Source organism: Mytilus galloprovincialis, chromosome 13 (genome assembly GCF_965363235.1).
Source record: "Mytilus galloprovincialis chromosome 13, xbMytGall1.hap1.1, whole genome shotgun sequence".
In the NCBI taxonomy this organism is placed as follows: domain Eukaryota; kingdom Metazoa; phylum Mollusca; class Bivalvia; order Mytilida; family Mytilidae; genus Mytilus; species Mytilus galloprovincialis.
The window spans coordinates 54,817,077-54,837,405 of NC_134850.1; the positions used below are offsets into that span (position 1 = coordinate 54,817,077).

The following is a 20,329-nucleotide window of genomic DNA, read 5'->3' on the forward strand; positions in this document are numbered from 1 at the left end:
ATACAGAACTTCAATGAAAATTCAAATCGGAAAGTCTTTTGCGTTCGTTTTACTCTGATTTTTACGTTGTTTTGTGTATTGCTATTTTTCTTTTGGTAGTTTTTTTTAATTTTCAGATCGTCCATCATGGATTTCATGCTCTTGAAATCTTATTAAACTTTTGTGTTTGTTCCATGGTCACACTTATTATCCTGGTTACAGCAATATTGGATGGCTGATCCTTGCAAATCTGATAGTCTAGTGGTCTATTAGATGAATGGCAAAAATGAAACTAGTTTTCATAAAATTTAATATTACACTTCTTGAATTTTATGCAAGCTGCTCAATGTAAAGTGCAACTTTCTAAGAAATTTATATTTCCCCTCAATTGAAAACGTAGAAATAACGTTCTTTTAGAATAAAAATGTAACAACAGACAGTTTAAAACAAATATCTTGCCATCATAACCTATTGGCTTCAGTATCAGAGAAACAGTTATAACCATGAAAACTTAACCTTGTTTAATTTGAGGTAAAGTTAAGATGAACCCTACCTAACAGATATATGCACCTTAAATTTATTCAATACACCAAATATAGTTGACTAGGCAACAATTACTACATTATGTGCTCCTGAAGAATAAGCAGACCCTGCTCCACATGAGATGTCTGACGTGTTGCTTGTGTTAGTACGAACCTGGTGAAAGGTGTTAACATATTTTCTTGAGAAAATAACAGGAAATTGTCAAATAGCAGCCTATGAACTAAACATATTTTATATTCTATATATTACCTAATATGCATGTAACTCTATTTTCTCGTGATTTATATCTGAAGATTTATATTATTATTAGATTAGATACTGCAACTTTCACAATCATGGCTATAACATATCTTCCTTGTTAAATCAAACAGTATGATCGAGCTCTACCTATATATTTATATTATTTTCAGTTTTACAAGAATCTTTATCTCAAAAGGAACATGGTAATGGACTCTGATTCCCTGTGCTTAACACATACACTCCTTTTTCCAGTTTTGGAGTCCATTTGTTTTAGTGAGACTACTTTTTCCAATCTGACTCCTATTTAATATTGTTGAAATTCTAGATGTCGTGGGGTTTGATTTTTTTTATTGGGTTGCTGTCTCATTGGCATATTTCCCACATTTTCTTGTATTCACATCAATAAGTGTGTATTGATTCTTTTTGAGGAAACTGAAGAAAAAACATGTGCACCATATTTTATTAACTCATCAAAATTAATAACAGAACATATCATACAAACTAATACAACACAAAAAGCTGTAAGTAATACTTTGCATAATTTCTTTGAAGAACATGGCGAATTTGGTAGTTTGTTGTAAAACAGTAGGTTAAATAAAGTACATGCATTTTAAAGTTTCATATACAATATCAAGGACCTGATCATAGAAGGATCACCAACTCCAAGATCGTGAGATTTGGTGGTTATATTTTAATATTTGAAATTAATATTTATAACTTGAATTCAATCTTAAAAATTACTTTCATTTTATAATGCAATTTATTTGATGAAAATCTGTTGAGTATGAAAAAAGTTTTTTAGACTATTAATTAGACCAATTTTTTGCCCATCTTGACCGGAAATGACAAAAATTTAACTTCTGTGTATTGAATTTGTATGAAGGAATTAACAGTTTCACTTGAAATTTACTCTGAAAATACAATTCACAATTACCTTTTAAATGAACTTTATTTCATCAAAATCGGTCTACAATTGTAAAAGTAGTTAGCTTTATACATACATGTAAGAAAAATAATATTAAAAATAAGAAAAAAAGAAATGAAGAATAACAATATGTCACCCAAACTCCGTTTAGGATGCCATAATAATAAGAAAAATAATAATAAGAAACGGACCAAAAACAATAAGTCTCCACAAACTTTGTTTGGGAGACTTAATAAATGTACATATTATGTGAATAAAATATCTATATATCATACCCGTCACTTAGATAACTGAACTTTAGAAAAGTCTGTTAATTTACCTGTTTAGACAGTTAACTGCACAAAAAGTCCGTTAATGGAAAATTCAAGTGATCCTTTAATTGAAAAATTTGCACACTCATCTCTCTCTCTCTCTCCCTGTATTTCAAACATAGGATAATCTACTGATTACAAAATTCGCCTCGTTACTCAATGTATCACAAAAAATATGTATATTACCATGTCAGATGTTTGCTGAAATTCTTGGAAAAAATTTAAATGATACAAAGACAAATTTAGGTATATTCTTATAAATCAACAAAACACAAATGAAAGAATGAAATTAAGATCTTATTGATATTTCACATTCCAAGTTATTTGCAAAAAATCGGTCAGACACAAAAACCCGAATTTCGTTAAACAGGAAGTAGACCTCCGACAGACCTGAAAATTGCGGCTACATTAGTACATACAAATTTTCAGAATCCTATGATTAGTAATTTCTGAGAAAACTGTTACGAAAGTTTTTACCCGCCGCCCCTCAATCACCATACTATAACCCATTTTCACTTAAAAGTCTTTTGTGAAATTCCAGAAAAAATTGATCTAAGACACAAATATCTGAATTTAGTTGAACAGGAATTTGATGTCTGACAAACCTGAAAATCGCTTACGACTTGTGTGACACCAACCTGAGGCTACATAAAATATTTCAGAACCCTATCATTTGTAGTTGCTGAGAAAAGTGTTACGAAAGTTTTTACCCCGCCTGCAGCTGCCCAATCACCATACTATAAACCAGTTTTCATTTTTGTGAAATTCAGGAAAAAATTACTAAAAAAGAAACTATATATGGGTGTAGCTATACATATATACAACTCTAGACACCCCCCCCCCCAACCGACACGGAACCTTGTCCCTTAATTATTGAAGGAGTTCTGTAAATAGCGAAGTAATTGAAGTATCAGGTTGGTATCATCCCAAGTAATCAGATCTGTTTCTGTTACTCTGTAAATTTGATTTTGATCTCGCTCAACTTTAACCAATTTAATACCATCTGGAACAAAAACGAGGCCCAAAATATGTTCCTGGTTAAATGATAACCCAGCTAGGCACTGCTGTACACACTGATGTGTTGCATGATTCAGAGTTCGTCTAAAATTTGCTTCCCCAAACCTTTGCCAGGAGCAAATTTCCACTGTACATAATAGTGCTGCAGACAGGTTCTGTCCAATATTCTGCTCTTTAACTACTACACAATCTGGTTTGTGTGGTTCAAAAAAGTTATGTAAATTGGGGGCATGCAGATCATAATTATCTGCATCCCCCAAAAAATCATGGATGTCGTTTGGTGGCAACGGTCTAGGTGGTATACGCCGCCTTACCTGTGGACGGATGTCATTTGTAGGAGAAGGGGATCTAGACTTGGATCTTTGTCTGTCATTAGGTATAACAACTCTATGAGTCAATTTCCCATCTTCAGTCGCGTAATATTTTTCACGTCCACATGCACGTTCTCTTAATCTTTGTTCACGTGGACGTTGCATTTGTTCAGTTGCTCTATCAATTTGATCTTCATGAAATCCATAAGTAAGACAGTGCATAACGCCTTCCCTCAATGACTTATTCCCAGATGTTTCCGCTGGTGTATTTATACAGTAAATATCTGACCATACTGTACCCAAGCCAAGAAGGTTCGTTAAGAAATCTTGGATAGATGATTGTTCTTGGCCCATACCTTCAGTAATACAAAAGGCAAAGCTTTGTATCCACGTATTTTCAACCTAAAAGAGAATAAATTTTGAGACATTACAGAGCATTTAATATATTAGTATGATTCAAATTAATTATGGCATTTACAGCGATTCCCCTAACACTGAATGCACTGGGTGTTGTGATTTACATTGAATTATACTTAAGACTTCTACACATACAATATACACAAAAATGTGCAGATCTAGCCTTGAAAGGTCATCTAAAAATATCAACACATTTTTTTGTACATTGCCATAATTTTAGTCCATTCAATGGCTGTCTATAAATTATTTTTAATGCAAAATGATATTTTTAATGATTTTCAGCCACCTACAAAATTTCTGATTACAACTTAATACTTACACCGAAAGTTTGAAGAAAAAAAATCTTTTGACAACAAAAATCCTAATGTTTGTTAAAACTAGACATCAGGGAGATGGCAGCCATCTCGAAAGGCCCCACCTGATTGAACCCTATTGGAAAAGTCCAAGGGCTGTAACTTGGTTGAAAATCAACGGACCCGAACGAAACTTAAGCTCGACTTGTTACGCATCATATCAGACACACATACAAATTTCATCCCAATATCTGCAAGCGTTTGGAAAAAAAGTCTGGAAAACTGTTATTTTAGTCCAAGGGCCGTAACTTGGTCAAATATGGACAGACCGGACCAAAACTTTAACTTGACTTGTAACTCATCATACCAGACACACATACAAAATTTCAGCTCAATATCTGCAAGCGTTTAGAAAAAAAGTCAGGAAAACTTATTTGTTATGGACAGACAGACAGACTGATTACTATAAGGGGAGATAATATTTTACCTATATTTAGCATGTGAAAACCCTCATACATTATACAATGAATTCCTTTTTCAAATTTGGTTGTAGCTAGTTTGGAAAGTCCGAAAACTTTATGAATACAATCTCTAAATGCAAACATAATCTTCAATCCTACTATTCTGAATGCCGCATGTACAATGTCAATATACATGTAATTGGTTTTAAGAGAGATATACATTTTCCTTTGAATTTTTCTCACCATATGTTAGAAACAATAAAAAAACTTAGCTTATAAAGATTCCAAAAATGTGATTTTTGTAATTTATCTGTATGACAGACTATCCACCTGAGTTATATATATATACAATCATATATATATGAGTTGGTTACCTTACAGTTATCTTATACACATTCAGACTGTCAAAGACACAGGCATTTGGGGTCAGAATTGTTCTTACACTTTTGATATACATCACATGTACCATTTCTAGATTTGGCTTCTGTGTGTTATTGAACACATTAAATGGTTAGGAAAGATCAAAGAGTTTTCACTTGCTAAATATAGAGAAAATATCATCTCCCCTTATTTGAACAATAAAAGCTACGCCGAGTGCAGCATGATTGGGGCCATTGTGGGTAGTATGTGTTTGTCATATTCATCTCACGGTGGACTGACTAAACATTTTTGTCATCCCTTAAATAAAAGTAAAATATTTTTTTTCATTATAACATACAAAACTGTACATGTACCAATTTGGGGAGGGGGAGGAGCAGAGGCAATGTTTTTTTCCCAATTTCACCGGAACGCAGATGAAAAATTCCCAAAATGACCATAGACTCCTTTTTCCCAAAAGGTGCTGATAAACCCCTGCCTGGTTAACAATCGCGTGCTGACAGGAATTAATCCCTATATGTCACTTCTGTAACACGTTGCAGGCAGCATAATAACCTGTTAGAAAAATGTGATTTAAAATTCCAAATTATAGGCAATTTTGCATCAAAGTTTACATTCAAAATATAACAACTCATAGGAAAATACAACCGGACTGTTACAGGGTGACAGTCAAGGCAAGCAAACATACATTATCTGGCAATAAATACCTTACATCTAACTCACCCAATGCTCTCCAATGATCTGCTTTAGTGACGCCAATCGCACAGGTTTAGGTGTTTCATTACGGGAGTTGTTTATCCCACCAGTCCATATGTCGCTCTTTAATCCATCATGTAATGACTGGGGTGGAGGTCCATTTGCAGGGGTCATCTAAAAACATATAATTCTATTGAGAAAATATAAATAAATTTTGGAAAAAATTCAAGAATGCTTCATTTTGATTTAGCTGAAACCATTGATGCTACTTTTTTTATAGCTCACATGGTTTCACCATTATAATTTGTGAATCATTTGGGTTTCCATGAAAAACATGGTTGGTGTTACTATAAATAGAACACATGGTTTTGACTACTTTTTTTCACAAGTTTTTAGTGCATATTTTCAAAAATAGAGAAGATACAGAAAAAACCGTTACATGTACCTGAAAATGAAGCCCTAGTGAAAGTCTACCTAGGATGAAAATTTCAAGAAAATCCAATAAATCATGTAGGAGTTATTATTGCCATTTGAACGTGCATTTTCTACCTAAATTTACTAATTTTTGGTAAAGGACAAGGGGCAATAAGGGCCCATTTTGACCCTAAAATTCAGCAAAATATGAAAAATTCAATGGCAATGTTCTAACCTTGCATATTTTAGCAGAAATAGTTGCTTGTGACATATCTTCCACTTTAACTTCCCTAACGTACCAATAATTCTTCGCAGTGACGTCATAAAGTGTAGAAAACATCAATTTTTGGCGAAAAATCATGAAAAGAGAATATTTTTCAGCAGTTTTTCACCTAGTTAGATACCTGCGCATGCTTGGTACAAAAATATATTTTATATACATGTACAGGTCCCTTATGGTAATAGGAACATTTAGTTGTACCACGAATGCGCACATATTCAATTCTACGAAATTGCACTTGATTTTTATCAAATTTTGCTGTTTTTCATCAAAAAGTTGATTATGACGTCATTTTGTGATGTTATGGTAAATTGCATGGAAATAAATCAACAAAATTCAACTCAAAATTTAAAAACATGGATATTCCTCTGCCTTTGGGTAAATTTTGAACACATTTTAAGAATGTTTATTTTTTTGGCCAATTCTGGTCCTTATCCCTACTCCTTTTGCATTTTTAGGGGATATATCATGAAAACCATAAGGGATAAATAATTAATATGTGAAGCAAAAATGTTCAGTACTATCAGCTCTACTGGCCTGCAAAGTTTCATGAAAATTGAATGGTGTATGTGGGAGTAATCAGGCTTCTCCCCAGAAAATTTTTAAAGCACTTTTAGCGTGTGAACGCCATTTTCGCAGATTCACGACACAGCTTTCCTTTCACCAGTTAGCATACATAATTAACAATGCAGTGTTAATTGTAGGATGCATGTCATTGTTAATATTATGTGTATTTCTTTCATTTTGTTTAGCTTGTGTTTTACTACATATGTAATACATACTGACAGGGATTGGGAAGGCCTTGATTTTGCCCCTTAGAATCAGAAATGACCCCTTCTCATTTCATAATTTTATGTAGAATGTTAAGAAATGGCCTCTTCAGATTTTCAAATTTGATGAAAAAAACATGAAAATGGCCCCTCTAAAAAATTTCCTTCCCAACCCCTGCGATACATGTATATGTATTTCTTTATTACTTTGCATTTACTAATTATAATTATTTTAAAAGCATTGAACAGGGGGGAAATTGTGAACTAGCTGGTGCATTCGATGGAATGCGTATGTCGCCTGCTTTGAATTCATTGGAGAAAAACAAACTAAGTCGGTAAACAGACGGTAGGGATCGCAGAGGACTCAAATCATACAGGGCGGTATGGGATCAATAGCTGAAGCTGCATACTAAATATTGAGTGGCTATGATGAGTAGTTCCTGAGAAAAGTGTGACGAAAATTTTCACTTAAGACCATAAATGCTAAAAAACATACTAATAAGCCAAACAGAAAGTTGGGGTCGCAGAGGTCTGAAATTGCATAGCGTGGTATGGCACCAATAGCTGAGGCTGCATACCAAATATCAAAGGGCTATGATGAGTAGTTCCTGAGAAAATTGTGACGAAAATTTTCATTTAGGCCATAAATGCTAAAAAAATTACTATTTCGGTAAACAGGAAATAGGGGTCACAGAGGTCTGAAATCGCATAGCGCAGTATAGGACCAATAGCTGAGACTGCCTACCAAATATCATGGGGCTATGATGAGTAGTTCCTAAGAAAAGTGTGAGGAAAATTTTCACTTAAGACCATATTAAAATGCTAAACAAGACCAATTACAAGTCAGGACCTGCGTCACCGTCATACTATTTTGTGCGAAACTTATGTACAGCTTGAAAATTATTAAGTTGAAAATGCATAATAGAGTATCCTTCAAACATCTCAAATGTGTTAATAATAGGTGGTAAAAACTTAATCAACTTTATCAATCTAATGCTAAGGTCCTTCAATTCTAGAATACTTCATGAGTAAAAGATATATAAGCATCAATGTCAATATAATTTCTGAAAAAGAAAGCAAAGTACAACATACATGTAGTTAAAATCAAATTATTATATCATACTACTCTTTTAAAAAGGAACTGTAATTCTTAAAGCATCAATAATTTCAATGTACCCATATTTTAATAGAGTTATCCACCTTTTTACATTGAAATTTTTTTGTGAAAAGTCCAAACATAGCAAAAATCACATTATTTGTGATAAAAAAGCAGAGTCCAACACAGTAAAAATCAAATTATTATATTATAATACTCTTTAAAAAGGACTCTGTTATTCAACATTGCCAATTATTCAAATATTGTGATAGAGTTATCCCTCTTTGTACAGTATAATTTTATTGTGAAAAAAAGTCCAAAAACGGCAAAAATCACATTATTTTTTTTTCAAATTTCTCCAAAATAGGAGGTGCACATCTTCAATATATATATAATCACTATGTAAAGTTTGAATGATGTAGGTTGAATACTTTTTAAGTTACGGATTACACAAAATTTTGCGACGGACGGACGAACGGACGGAGTCGAGCGACTACTAGACCTGCTTTCACCGTTGGTGACACAGGTAAAAATGACGAAGTCGGTAACAGGAAGTAGGGGTCGCAGAAGTCTGAAATTGCATAGCACGGTATAGGACCAATAGCTGAAGCTGCATACCAAATATCGAATAGCTATGATGAGTAGTTCTTGAGAAAAGTGTGACGAAAGTTTGTGACGGCGACGACGACGCAGGACGACAGATGGTATCCCTATATGCCGACTCTGCTAAAGCAGGCGACATAAAAAAGGCAAAACAATTAACTATAAGCATGATAAGTATGCATTACACCTCCATTAGTGATTGAAAGTGCAAACCTGGTTGATAGGCCTGTGCATATATCATCACTGCACAGAATTGCCAATTTTCATGTATATCAAGAATTATAGGGAAACTACATGTGTATGCATGTAGGGAATCTTCAAATTAATACAAAAAATTGACATCCTGAACTAAGCAAAAATTGACATTAAATTTCCAGAGCCAATACATGTAACTGTACATGTACCTTGACTTTCTTATATTAACCCTTTCATCGACAGTTCTCGGTCTACCGGGATCTAGAAAAGTAATGTCGAGACGACAGTTCCCGGTTGACCGGGATTTGCGGTATAGGTTTTTGTATGTCCGTAATATGGCGCGAAAATGGAGTTATCTTTCTTTGGCGGTCTTCCGGTTTGAAAGGCAAATGTCGGGCGGTGTTTTTGTTGAAATCCTGGTGAAAAAAAGACGAAATATCATGAATATTATTGATTTTACGGCAATTTGAAGTTGGAAAACTTTTCAAATTTTGGAAAGCATGTTAGGTCTGAACATGGGCGATTTCGCGTTGAGTACTCGTTTTCCAGCTGGAAAGGATCGATATAGACGTTGGATTTGACACGTACACTGTTTGGATCAAACTTTATCCAATCTTTTGGTAAATATATCTGATTTTAAGTCAATTTGGACAATTTTAACGGCAATCTTGAAGTTTGACTTGTAAATGGCGGAAAGTCGGCTTTATTTAAATAATTTCGGTTCCAACTTTGAGAAAAGATTGAAAACGTATTTTTATTGTTTTCTTCATAAATGATGGACTTTTTATTTATTATTAAAACAATTTATCAACATTAAATGTGAAAACTCCATGTCTGACATTACTGCCAGGGAAGCCATCGTCTGAGAGTAATTCCTGTAGAATAAGGGTAAAAATAAATTATTTAGTCCTCTAATTATCAATTTGTACTTACCATTTGAATTAAGGCATGCTTAAGATGCAGCAAAAGGTTTGTTATTTGAAGCCACAAGTTTGGTGGGACAATTTCAAAGCGGTTTCCCTCTGTATTAAGATCTAGATTTGGTCCCTGCAGCATGTTCCTGGTTGGAGCGTTGGGCCAATCTACTGACATAAACAAATCACTTCTGATAGCTGCCTTAACAAAGCCATCATTCACTTTCTGAAAGTGTATACCAGTGATCTCTGACTTCTCATTACCATACACTTCGGGTAGTATATCTCTACCAATTGAAAGACAAGGTACTTTTCCTGCAAACCTGAAATATGAAAAATATTGAGTATGCTCCAATGAGAGATTCACATGGCATTTAACATTTAATACTAATTTGTATATTCTCTAAATTAAAGTGACATATATAACAAATCAATTTATAGGTATTTATTTTATCCAGTGCTCATAACCCTACAATATTCAAACTAGATGGAGCAATCCAGGGATAGCATTTGTTGCCTGTGCTGTGCATAAGTTATTGGTAAACAGGAAGTAGATGACATAGAAGCATAAAATCAGAATATGGTTCTATAGTATTAAGACTTGTGTAAAGTTTCAAGCCTCTGCCGTTTTAAGTTCCTCAGAAAACTTCAAAAGTGTGGCGGAAATTTTTTGTGACGCAGGACGACACATGGTACCAAAGCAATCCCTATATGTCGCTCCAGCACACATAGTAGCCGACATAAAAATCATAATAATTCCATGGAGACCCTGAATGATCTTGACCGAAAGGTCAGGCGAGCTAAAAATAGGTGTGTTTCCTATTTCCCGACCCTACCTAATTTTTCGTCCCTACAAACATGTACCCTAGAGTTTTTTTCACCATTTTCCATTAAGTCGAGATTTTTCTCCCATAGAGTAAAAAAAAATTACAAAAAAAAAAATAAAAATTTTACTTTCCCTACCTATTTTTTTCTGGCATGCAATAGGTAACGCACATATTTTTTTGTTTGGCCCAATACCCTATAGAACATTTGAGTATGGTTTGGTTGAAAATGGTTCAGTAGTTTAGGAGGAGTTAACGTTTGAAAAATGTAACGAATTTCAGTCACTTTTGTGACATTTTTCAAAATGGCCACCAATCGCTTCCAACCAATTTTGATATTTTTCATAAAGTTCTAGTACATGTACTAATAAGTCTCTACCAACATACCAAGTTTCATCAAATTTGGTTCAGTAGTTTCTGAGATACAAGCATTCAAATGCGGTTTTGGGGTACCCCTCTTTGAACAACAGCCATTTTGAAAAAAATTTAAACGATAGGATTGTAGCCAATACCCTATAGAACAATTGTGTAAAGTTTGATTGAAATCGGTCCAGTAATTTAGGACAAGTTAAGGTTTGAAAAAGTTTACAGACACCGACGACAGACAACGGACGCCAAGTGATGGAAATACCTCACATCACGTGACATGGTATTTCGGCCAGGTGAGTTAAAAAGAAAGAATTTGCTGGAACAGAAAAAGTAATGAAAACAATATCTAAAAGGGTAACAAAAACATTTTAATGTTCGGCGGAGGAAACTAAAACAGTAAATGAATGGATTGAGGGCAAAAATAGCCACATTGGCTGTTTTTTTTCTAAATGTATGATTAACTGCTGAAATAACCAGTGTTCTCCCCAGGATTTTTGGATAGCACCAGGGTAACGCGTGACGAAATGAATTTTACAATATTGTGTGTCGCGTTGCGTCGCTTATTTTTTTCTTGTTAGTTTTTGTCATTACCTTTTTGCCTTTGTTTTGTTTACTATGGTACTGTGTTGTATGGACTTTGGGTCAGAACATTATTGGTAGAAAAAGTAAATCAATAAAACAGTTTGTATACTTTAATATCTACTTGTCAATACTGGATTAAACTGGTTAGAACTGGTCAATTTTCATGTAAAATTTTAATCCTCACTGAAAGTTGAAGTCATCTGAAACTTTACCGATTTTGATACGATTTTTTTACCGAAAACTTTAGCACCACGGAGAAAAATTATACATCGCGGCAAGAACGATACCACCGCGGTAGAAAATTATACATCGCGGGCCCGTGGTCCTTTAAGGGCCTGGGGAGAACACTGATAACTCCAAATTTTTACTGGCGCCAAGGTACATGTATTTTTACTGGAAATGACCGACGATCCGGTAAGTTAGTTTCGCATACAATTTGACTTTCACCAAAAATTCCGTCAACACAACAACAGGAAAGTAAAAATAAACTGTGACAAAGCTATTGTATTTACATGTATGATTGCTATGTTAGCATTTAGGCAAGGAAGAGACGTTTAATATAAGGCTCTGGGCAAGGCCTACATGCTTTGTAGATCTATGTGAACTCTCGCAGGGTTGATCTTGAGAAGTTGAGTTGATATGCAACTTCGGTCGCCTTAATGGTAGAGGTGCTGTTAAAAATTACCTACAACCTCAATTTCCAATGCTTTCCCTTATTTTTTCTCTATCTATGATGATAAAAAAATTGTTCTAACCCTTTCATGGGCGCCGCCATCTTGAATCCCGTTCTCGCAAAGCGAGAATGTGATTCTGTCTCTAATTTCTCCACAAAAGGCACAATTGGTGCCTCGATTGTGTTTTTTATTCACAAAATATAAGGATATATATTCAGTCTTCGAAATTGGTTGAACCGACTGGAAACATACCTGCCAACAATTGAAAATGCTCATGGGGGTTTTCGCGCGTGAAATTTCATGGACACTCAAGAAACACATTTAATAGGGGGTTCAAATGCTTTAGGATGTTGTTTTATTGATTCTTTATGATATTACAAGCCTATTGCAAACGTTTTTGTTTGATTTTATTAAAAATTGTGAACAAAATTGCACTTTGAAAATTATGATTTTAAAGCTCTCATGGTTTTTTTTGGCGGAAAACCCCCACAAATAGTGAGACTTGGCAGGTATGACTGGAAATATCCACCAAAAATTGGTTCGGCCCAGTTAAATTTTGCAATTTTTACATTGAACATATAGGGGAAATTGATACGCTTCCAGTTTGCAAATGATTGTAACGGTCACAATTTTAGCCGCAAACAGCAATTACTGTGTTTCGCGGACTTTTAGACGCTGTCATTCGGGGTGAAAATGAGATCATGACAACATTGAGCAAAGGGACAGCTATTTTATATCAACGATTGTCACGTTTTTAAACCAGAATTACCCCATTTGCTAAATTAATGAGTGATCCCGTAAATGCGCAATCCATGTATTCTGGTAATTAAAACTGATGTAAACAACAAAGAAAATCATATGTGCTCGTCACACAAATTTGGTCGCATCAACAGGTAACGCCTGAAAATCATATTAATTTTTTTGCTTAGAGTCACAGGGTTTCGAGGTTAGTATATGTGTACATAGATTAATATTCATTTATATTAATCTATGTACACATATACATACTCCTATCAACACTTGGCCGCTATTTTGGGTATTTAGACGTTTTTCATGTCCGTTCCGGATCCGTTCCAGGTGAAAAAACGACGTTGTGGCAATAAGAGCAAAGGGAGAATTTTTTACAGCATGTTGTAATTTTCATTTTGCACCTACATGTATTTGTGACAAACAGACCCGGTAAGTCGATTTTTGAAGCACTGAGACAATTTTCTAGGGGCTTAAAACAACCTTCTGCAACAAAATAAACAAAATCACTTCACTCCCTATGTAACAACCGGAAACCAGTAAACCAGTTTTCGGTGAAATTTGACCAAAAACCCAAAAAGTGTTGATTGGAGTATTGTACAGGTCCTGTCCAAATACATTTTAGCTTTAGTAGCTAAATTTAGCTATTATAGCTTGATTTAGCTTTCATTTATTATCTCCCTTTGCTGTTTTAATGAAGTTTTCCAAGATCTTTGTTACTGTGAGTAGGTGCACCTTATAATTTGGTGGATAAATTAATCAAATAGTAATGCAAACATTGACAGCAAAAAATGAGACTTTTGCCGTCAAAATATTTTTCAACTTTTTACTTGAAATGTGTGTAAAAATGCATATGGTCAAAATTAAATCAACGGTAGACTATTTAAATTTTTAACCGTACATGTATGTTGAAGAAGTGATTCCTGAATCCGTCTGCATAAAATAAACATGCTCCTCCCAGAAATTACAATGTTGAAGACATTTACGATTAATTCTGACAAAGGGAGATAATCATGAAAGCTGAATAAAGCTATAATAGTTAAATTTAGCTACCATAGCTAAAATGTATTTGGACAGGACCTGTTGTGAGGGGGGATAGGAGAGGTCCCGAAATCCCGGACTAGAAAAAACGAAATCCCGAGGTCCCGAATTTAAATAAAGCAAATCCCGACATCCCGAAATCCGAAAAAAAGGATTCCCGGATCCGCAAAGGGTCAATCCTGAAATCCCGAGCTTAAAAACACCCGATCCCGGAGTCCCGATAAAGGTCCTATCCCCCCTCTGTTGTACTGACCTCGAAACCCTGTGCTTATAGTCCCTATGAGATCGTGGTCCAAATACAAATAAAAATACCCATTTAGGCTTAAATTAAAATATTGTTTGTTTGCCCTTTACCGACCGACCCTATAAATTCGTTCCGCCTGAAAATCTTTTATTTGTCTTTATCAGCAAGATTTTATTTTATTTTATTTTTTCGTTCCTACCAAAAATCTTATATTTGTATTTCCCGCTCAAAACTTTTTTTACCGGAATCCTCGGGTTTTACCTTTATCTGACAAATAGTCCCAGAAACTTTGTAGCAAAAGCAAAACAGACAAAAATGACATGATTATGAAGATTTTGTATCTATAAAATAAAATATTATACATACCTGCCTACCAATGACAAAAAATATACCGACCAAAGTTATTTTTTGGGGGGAAAAAATAAAATATTTTACCTACCTACCTACCCTGTTTCAAAACATAGGGTCGGAAAAGGGCAAACAAACAATATTTTAATTTAGGCCTTACGATTTCGCAGCTAGGAAAGGCCTATTCCATGTTATATTCTTCTAAAGAATCCGTCGCTCCAATACCTACCTTGCATTAAACATGTGATAATCACAAAGCCCATCAACATCCCGCGCCATTTTGTCAGGGGAATATAAGTAAGGGGAGGGAAACCAATCTGTTCTGTTTGAGAAAATCCCTCCTTCAAAGGAGCACTTCGCACAATGACGAATAATGTTTATATATATATGTTTACCTAAAAAGACATACTACGTACGCCTCGTGAGATGATCGTAGTTACTGTCAAAGACCCTTACGCTTGCTTGACGGAAGGTTTTTAATAATACGAGTTCGTAGTCCATGTAGAGCAAAGCAAAGCTTCCTTGTGATGTATTCTACAGTATAGCAGACATCCATGCATTTACATTTACAACCACAAGCACAAATAAAGCTACTAGGGTCCAATATAAAGTTAGTTTCTATTGTGATGTTACTATGGATACTACATTTCATGCACACATCAATACTACAAATAAAATTATATAATTCTTGTAGATAAGGTGACCGGATTTCATGCAGAGCTGGACATTCCATAAGGAAATGATCGATTGTTTCTGGCTTACCCTTGCATAATAGGCATGTTGGGTCGACTGTGTTTTGGTTGAAGGCAGCTTTGTTGCTTTGTAAATAGTAAGTACCTGTCAACAGTTTCAACTTCGTCGATAATCTACTAATATCTTGAGAAGAGGTATTTACACTGGCTAAGCTTGGATGTGGTCTATTCCATAGCAGATTATTGGTGGATAAGAAGCGAAGCGATGAGTATAGACGAGCAGAAGATGTGGTTTGATCTTTGTAATAATTGTCTACAGCCTTTTTTACAATTGATTTCCAGCGCTCTTTGCTGTATGGGTTATCAAGAATATCCTGTGCTGATGGGAGTTCATAAATGGCAAGGAGATTTGGAAGCTTTCCAAACCAGCTAGAAGAGGAAAATCCAATTAATGCAAGTTGTCTTACCGCACGGTCTTTTTCCACAGATGAATCCATGTCGCAGATTTTATTGAAGGTGTTGAGGGCTGATTTATGAATTGTCCCAATAATAGGAATAATTAACGCCCGCAAGTATATATATTGCAACGTCTGCTGTATTTGTTGGCATGGATAGATTTTGCTTTAATGATTTTCGATAAAATAAGTTTCTATATTATCTAGTTGTTTCTTATCTGGGAGGAGAATTTCTAAGCCGTATGTTAACACCGGTAGAACATAATTATGTATGAAATATATGTAGACTTGTTGTAGGGTTGAGTCCATTTTTGCCATGGAGTCCTGCGCCCATTAGGCTATACATACTTCTTTTTGCTTTCGATATGTTTTCATTTATGTGAGAGGTGATGGTCTTTTTAAAGTTAGCATTATGTTTAATACCCAGGTGTACCGCTGAATCTGGTTGAATAATTGCTTGCTCATTAATTGAGAAGTCTTGGAGAGAACTGGCGCTACTGTTACTGCCCTTGTTTTTTAAGACAACGCTCTTAGTAGGTTGAAGAACATATTTTTCGTGTTTGCTGTAATTTTCCACCGTTGAGATCATTACTTGGAGTTCTGTTGGCGAGTTTGCTACCAAGGCAATATCATCGGCACATGTTGGCGCTCCACAGTAGATGTCTCCAATATATTTTCCTAACCCGTTGTCCTCTAGTTGGTCAAGTACATCATTCACATATAGCTTGTACAGTTCAGTACTTAAAATTCCACCCTGTCTAACTCCTTGTTGTATAAGGAATGGTTCAGAGGTAAGACCGTCCCATTTGATAGAAGTGAGTGCATTAGTACTTAGCTGTCGTATTAGTAGCCAGAGTGTACCTCCTACACCTGACAAGAATAGTTTTCGGTACAAGCTGTACATGTGATGGTTCACAACATCAAAAGCAGACTTTGCGTCCAAAAGAGCTATAAAGATTGATGTTTTTTGATCGAGAGATTCCAAAATAGATTCTAGAAGAATAAGAGCACTGTAGAGCGGGGAGACTGTAGGAGTAAATCCCCTTTGAAGCCTGTTTTGTAGAATTTTGATGAAGTCCCTGATAAGATCACGGAGTAGACATTCTAAAATTTTCCCTATAACTGGTAGAACCGTAATTCCACGGTAATTTTTTGCTTCAGATAGTATGCCTTTGTTTTTAAAGATTGGAGTAAGTATACCTAATTTCAGGGAATCAGGTACTGATGCTGTTGAACATATATGATTGATTATTGCTGTAACTGCCTTAATTAATGTATCTCCTCCAAATTTTATATGCTCTACCGTGATGCCGTAAATATCTGGAGCTTTTTTGGTATTAAGTTTGCCGATTGCTTGACAAATTTCCTCTTCTGTAAAAATTATAGGTGAGGCGTTGTTTTTGCAGATTTCTTCGATAACGTCACTTAAGAGATAACTGTATTGTATTTGAAGCTTTAAGGACGTCCATCGGTAGTTTTACTGTCGCAAATTTAGTTTACCTGGCGACGCGGAGCGGAGACAGGTAAACGGGTATTTGCGACAGTAAAACTACCGATGGACGTCCGCAAAGCTTCAAATACAATACAGTTATCTCTATTCTAATGCAAAACAAGTTCATAATTAAATTTCAATCATTATTTCAGTGTAAAATCTTCATTAAAGAAAATTCCGCGAAAAGATGTTATCTTCTTTGGTCCCTACACTAGGTGACGTCATAGGTATGCTTCCGGCGTCAAACATAAACACCGGGCGTTTTCTGGCTTCTCTGCCGCTTCAAAATGTAATAAATTTTGATAAAAAGAAAAATTTTAGGCGCAACAAGTGAGTTTTTTTTTTATTATTGTAGAAATAACATATCAACACATTCCGAAATTCAAAATGTCGGCTTCCTTAGTTACAGACAAGGCGATAGAGAATTTTACGCTTGCTGTCATCCAATCAGAACAATTGTTACAAAATAATTGCATTAGAATATCAAATTCTCTATCTGTATATTCCACATTTTCGTTTGACGTTTGTGGTGTTGCAAGTTGTTTAAAGTGTTTGTTCCACCCTTGAAGAATGTCGTCCTTCAGTGGCGTAGCTTGTATGTATGCTCAGATGCTCAAGCATCCACATCATTTTGACAAAAAACATTTTTTTTAAATAAATATATAATGCAAGAGTTGGCAGCATATACACATGGAGGTATCCGAATGTAACAAGGGTGAGGGATATGAGAATAGCGTCCAATCATTTCCGAAGCAGTATGCGTGGTTTTTCCTTTGTGTAAACAAGATAGATAAATCCTTGGACTATTATACTAGTTAAATCGCAGAACAGTGTTCTCGACTTTTTCGTAAAAATTCTACTTCGTAGCGCGTCGTCGGCTACGGCAAGTGCAGATGATGATGATGAAACGGACCTGCGGACAAGTTTGGTCTGAAATTGAGCCAAGCAGAGCTATGACACAGCAATGTTACTAGTTTCAAAAAAAAAAAATCTGAAACCATATCCTGATATCGTTTCATGTGACACGAATTACGACATGATAAAAACTCTATTTGTAATGAAGTGTTATCATTCCTGGGGTTATCGTTTTCGATAAAAGATCAGAGTTCCAATGTCCCCCGCATTGGACATATTTTATATATCCAAGATACAATGGCAAAAACTAAACAAAGCACTTTTTTCTTTTTTTCTTTTTTTTATTTATATCTCGAGAGAAATAAAAGCTTCAGAACTGAATGGGATTTGCATTATAATTTATATTTCCAAGGGGCATAATTGTTTAAAAATATTTTATCAGGATTTATACTCGCATGTGTGAAAGACATTGCTGCATGATGATATAAGTTTCACAAAAATCTGGCAAGAATTGTACACATGGCAGCGGTAATTACAAGACCGGACGGATGGAAGTCCGGTATTTCCATATTCACTCGCTGCACTGAGTTAAGACAAGTTATCAAAAACCCCATTGGGAGGCTTAAATTCGGGGAAAGGGGGGGGGGGGGTCACTTCGGTTCTTATATTCCAAAGTTCCTTATACAGAAGTGCCGCTGTAATGTATTTGTTTTTGAGATGTCAAATATAAGATTTGGTGTGAAACTTTCACATCAAATATTTCTGAATTTAATAATGGTAGTCAAGTTCGAGAATACAATAAAATTCTGTTGGAAATATAATGTATATTGATGGGTATTTTGAACTTAAACAGAAATGTAACCAGTGTTGGATTCTAGGTGAGTACACATGCATACAGGGACAACGTCCAAAAAATATAATTTTCTGAATAAAAAAGTCCCAAAATTGACAGAATGGCATCCACAGCATTTAAACCCTGGCTACGCCACTGTCCTTTGACGAGTGAATTTCTCCTTGTACATTAAGCTCTGATAATATGGTTTTTCCTGATTTTCTTTGCGCATTTACCAATTTATGGAACATTTTACTGTCACTACGTTGAGCCGTCATAATGGCTTGCATAGATTCATCTCTTTGTTTGGCAATCTCCTGCCGCCTATAGCTCTTCGAAGTGCCTTTTTTGTTTTCTTGCGCTTTTGCATTGTTTCTCCATCAACAGGTTTATCCTCTTGTCTCCATTGATAAAGTGCCTTTTTGTTTTCCATAAGTGCCAGACCAATTTCATCATTCCAAATGTGTTTGTTTCTTTGTTTTGTGGGCTTCTTTATAGTAACAACAGAATCTTGTGATTGTTTAATGATGTCCAATAGTTTTTCAATGGCTAAAGGATCAGCAGTATAATCAATTGGATTACGATCAAGTCTAGTTGTTAACTCAGCCTCGTACTTAGAAATGTCGATTTTATCCCAGTTGACGTTTTGTGGTTTGATTGGTTGATCACTTTGATGTTTAAGCTTTAGTCCCATTTCAATTTCTGTTAAAAGTGGGTAATGATCAGATGTATTATTATGAAGCATATCTAGTCGTATTGTATTATAGACTTGTGCATTGATAGATTCATGAGTAAGGATGTAGTCAATAGAAGAAGACTCGTGACCGTTTGGATGAATAAAAGTGAGTGGCATAGATCTGAATTTCAAATTTGATGTTTCAATAAATTCTTTCAACCACGATTGTCTGGCTGATGTTGTGGAGCCATTTATTAAGTCAGTTTAGGTCACCGCATATAATGGGGGTGTATTTACCCGAGTATTTTACTATTATTTCATGAAGTTGATCAAGGCAGTCTTTTAATTCTTCATTTGCATGTTTAGTACCACGACATGGCATATAGGCACAAATTAATAGTATTGGCCTAGGGTTTACATTCAGTTTAATGCAAACAATTCTTTCTGAGCCATCATCTACCTTTTCAACAATATGATTGAGACTATCCTTCCACAAGATAGCAACTCCTCCATAACCTCTCGGTTTTTGTATTGGTGGTATTGGGTTATTATCATCTACAGATTTAATCGCACAGGAAACATTCTTAAAAAGAGTTCCCATATTTTCCTGCTCAAATTTAAAAAGCCAGTGTTCTTGAATACAAATAAAATCAGT

The 20,329-nt window shown here is 35.1% G+C and overlaps 1 protein-coding gene across 1 annotated transcript; it reads right to left on the reverse strand.

Moving 5' to 3' along the window:
* Positions 1–1,206: 1,206 nt before the first annotated feature.
* LOC143057816 (uncharacterized) lies at positions 1,207–14,951 on the reverse strand. The gene is made up of 4 exons (XM_076231237.1): positions 14,902–14,951; positions 9,863–10,166; positions 5,599–5,745; positions 1,207–3,728 (listed from the first exon to the last, which is right to left on the reverse strand). Exons 1-4 carry the CDS (start codon positions 14,949–14,951, stop codon positions 2,865–2,867), a joined length of 1,365 nt encoding a protein of 454 aa, XP_076087352.1. The 3' UTR covers positions 1,207–2,864.
* Positions 14,952–20,329: the final 5,378 nt, after the last annotated feature.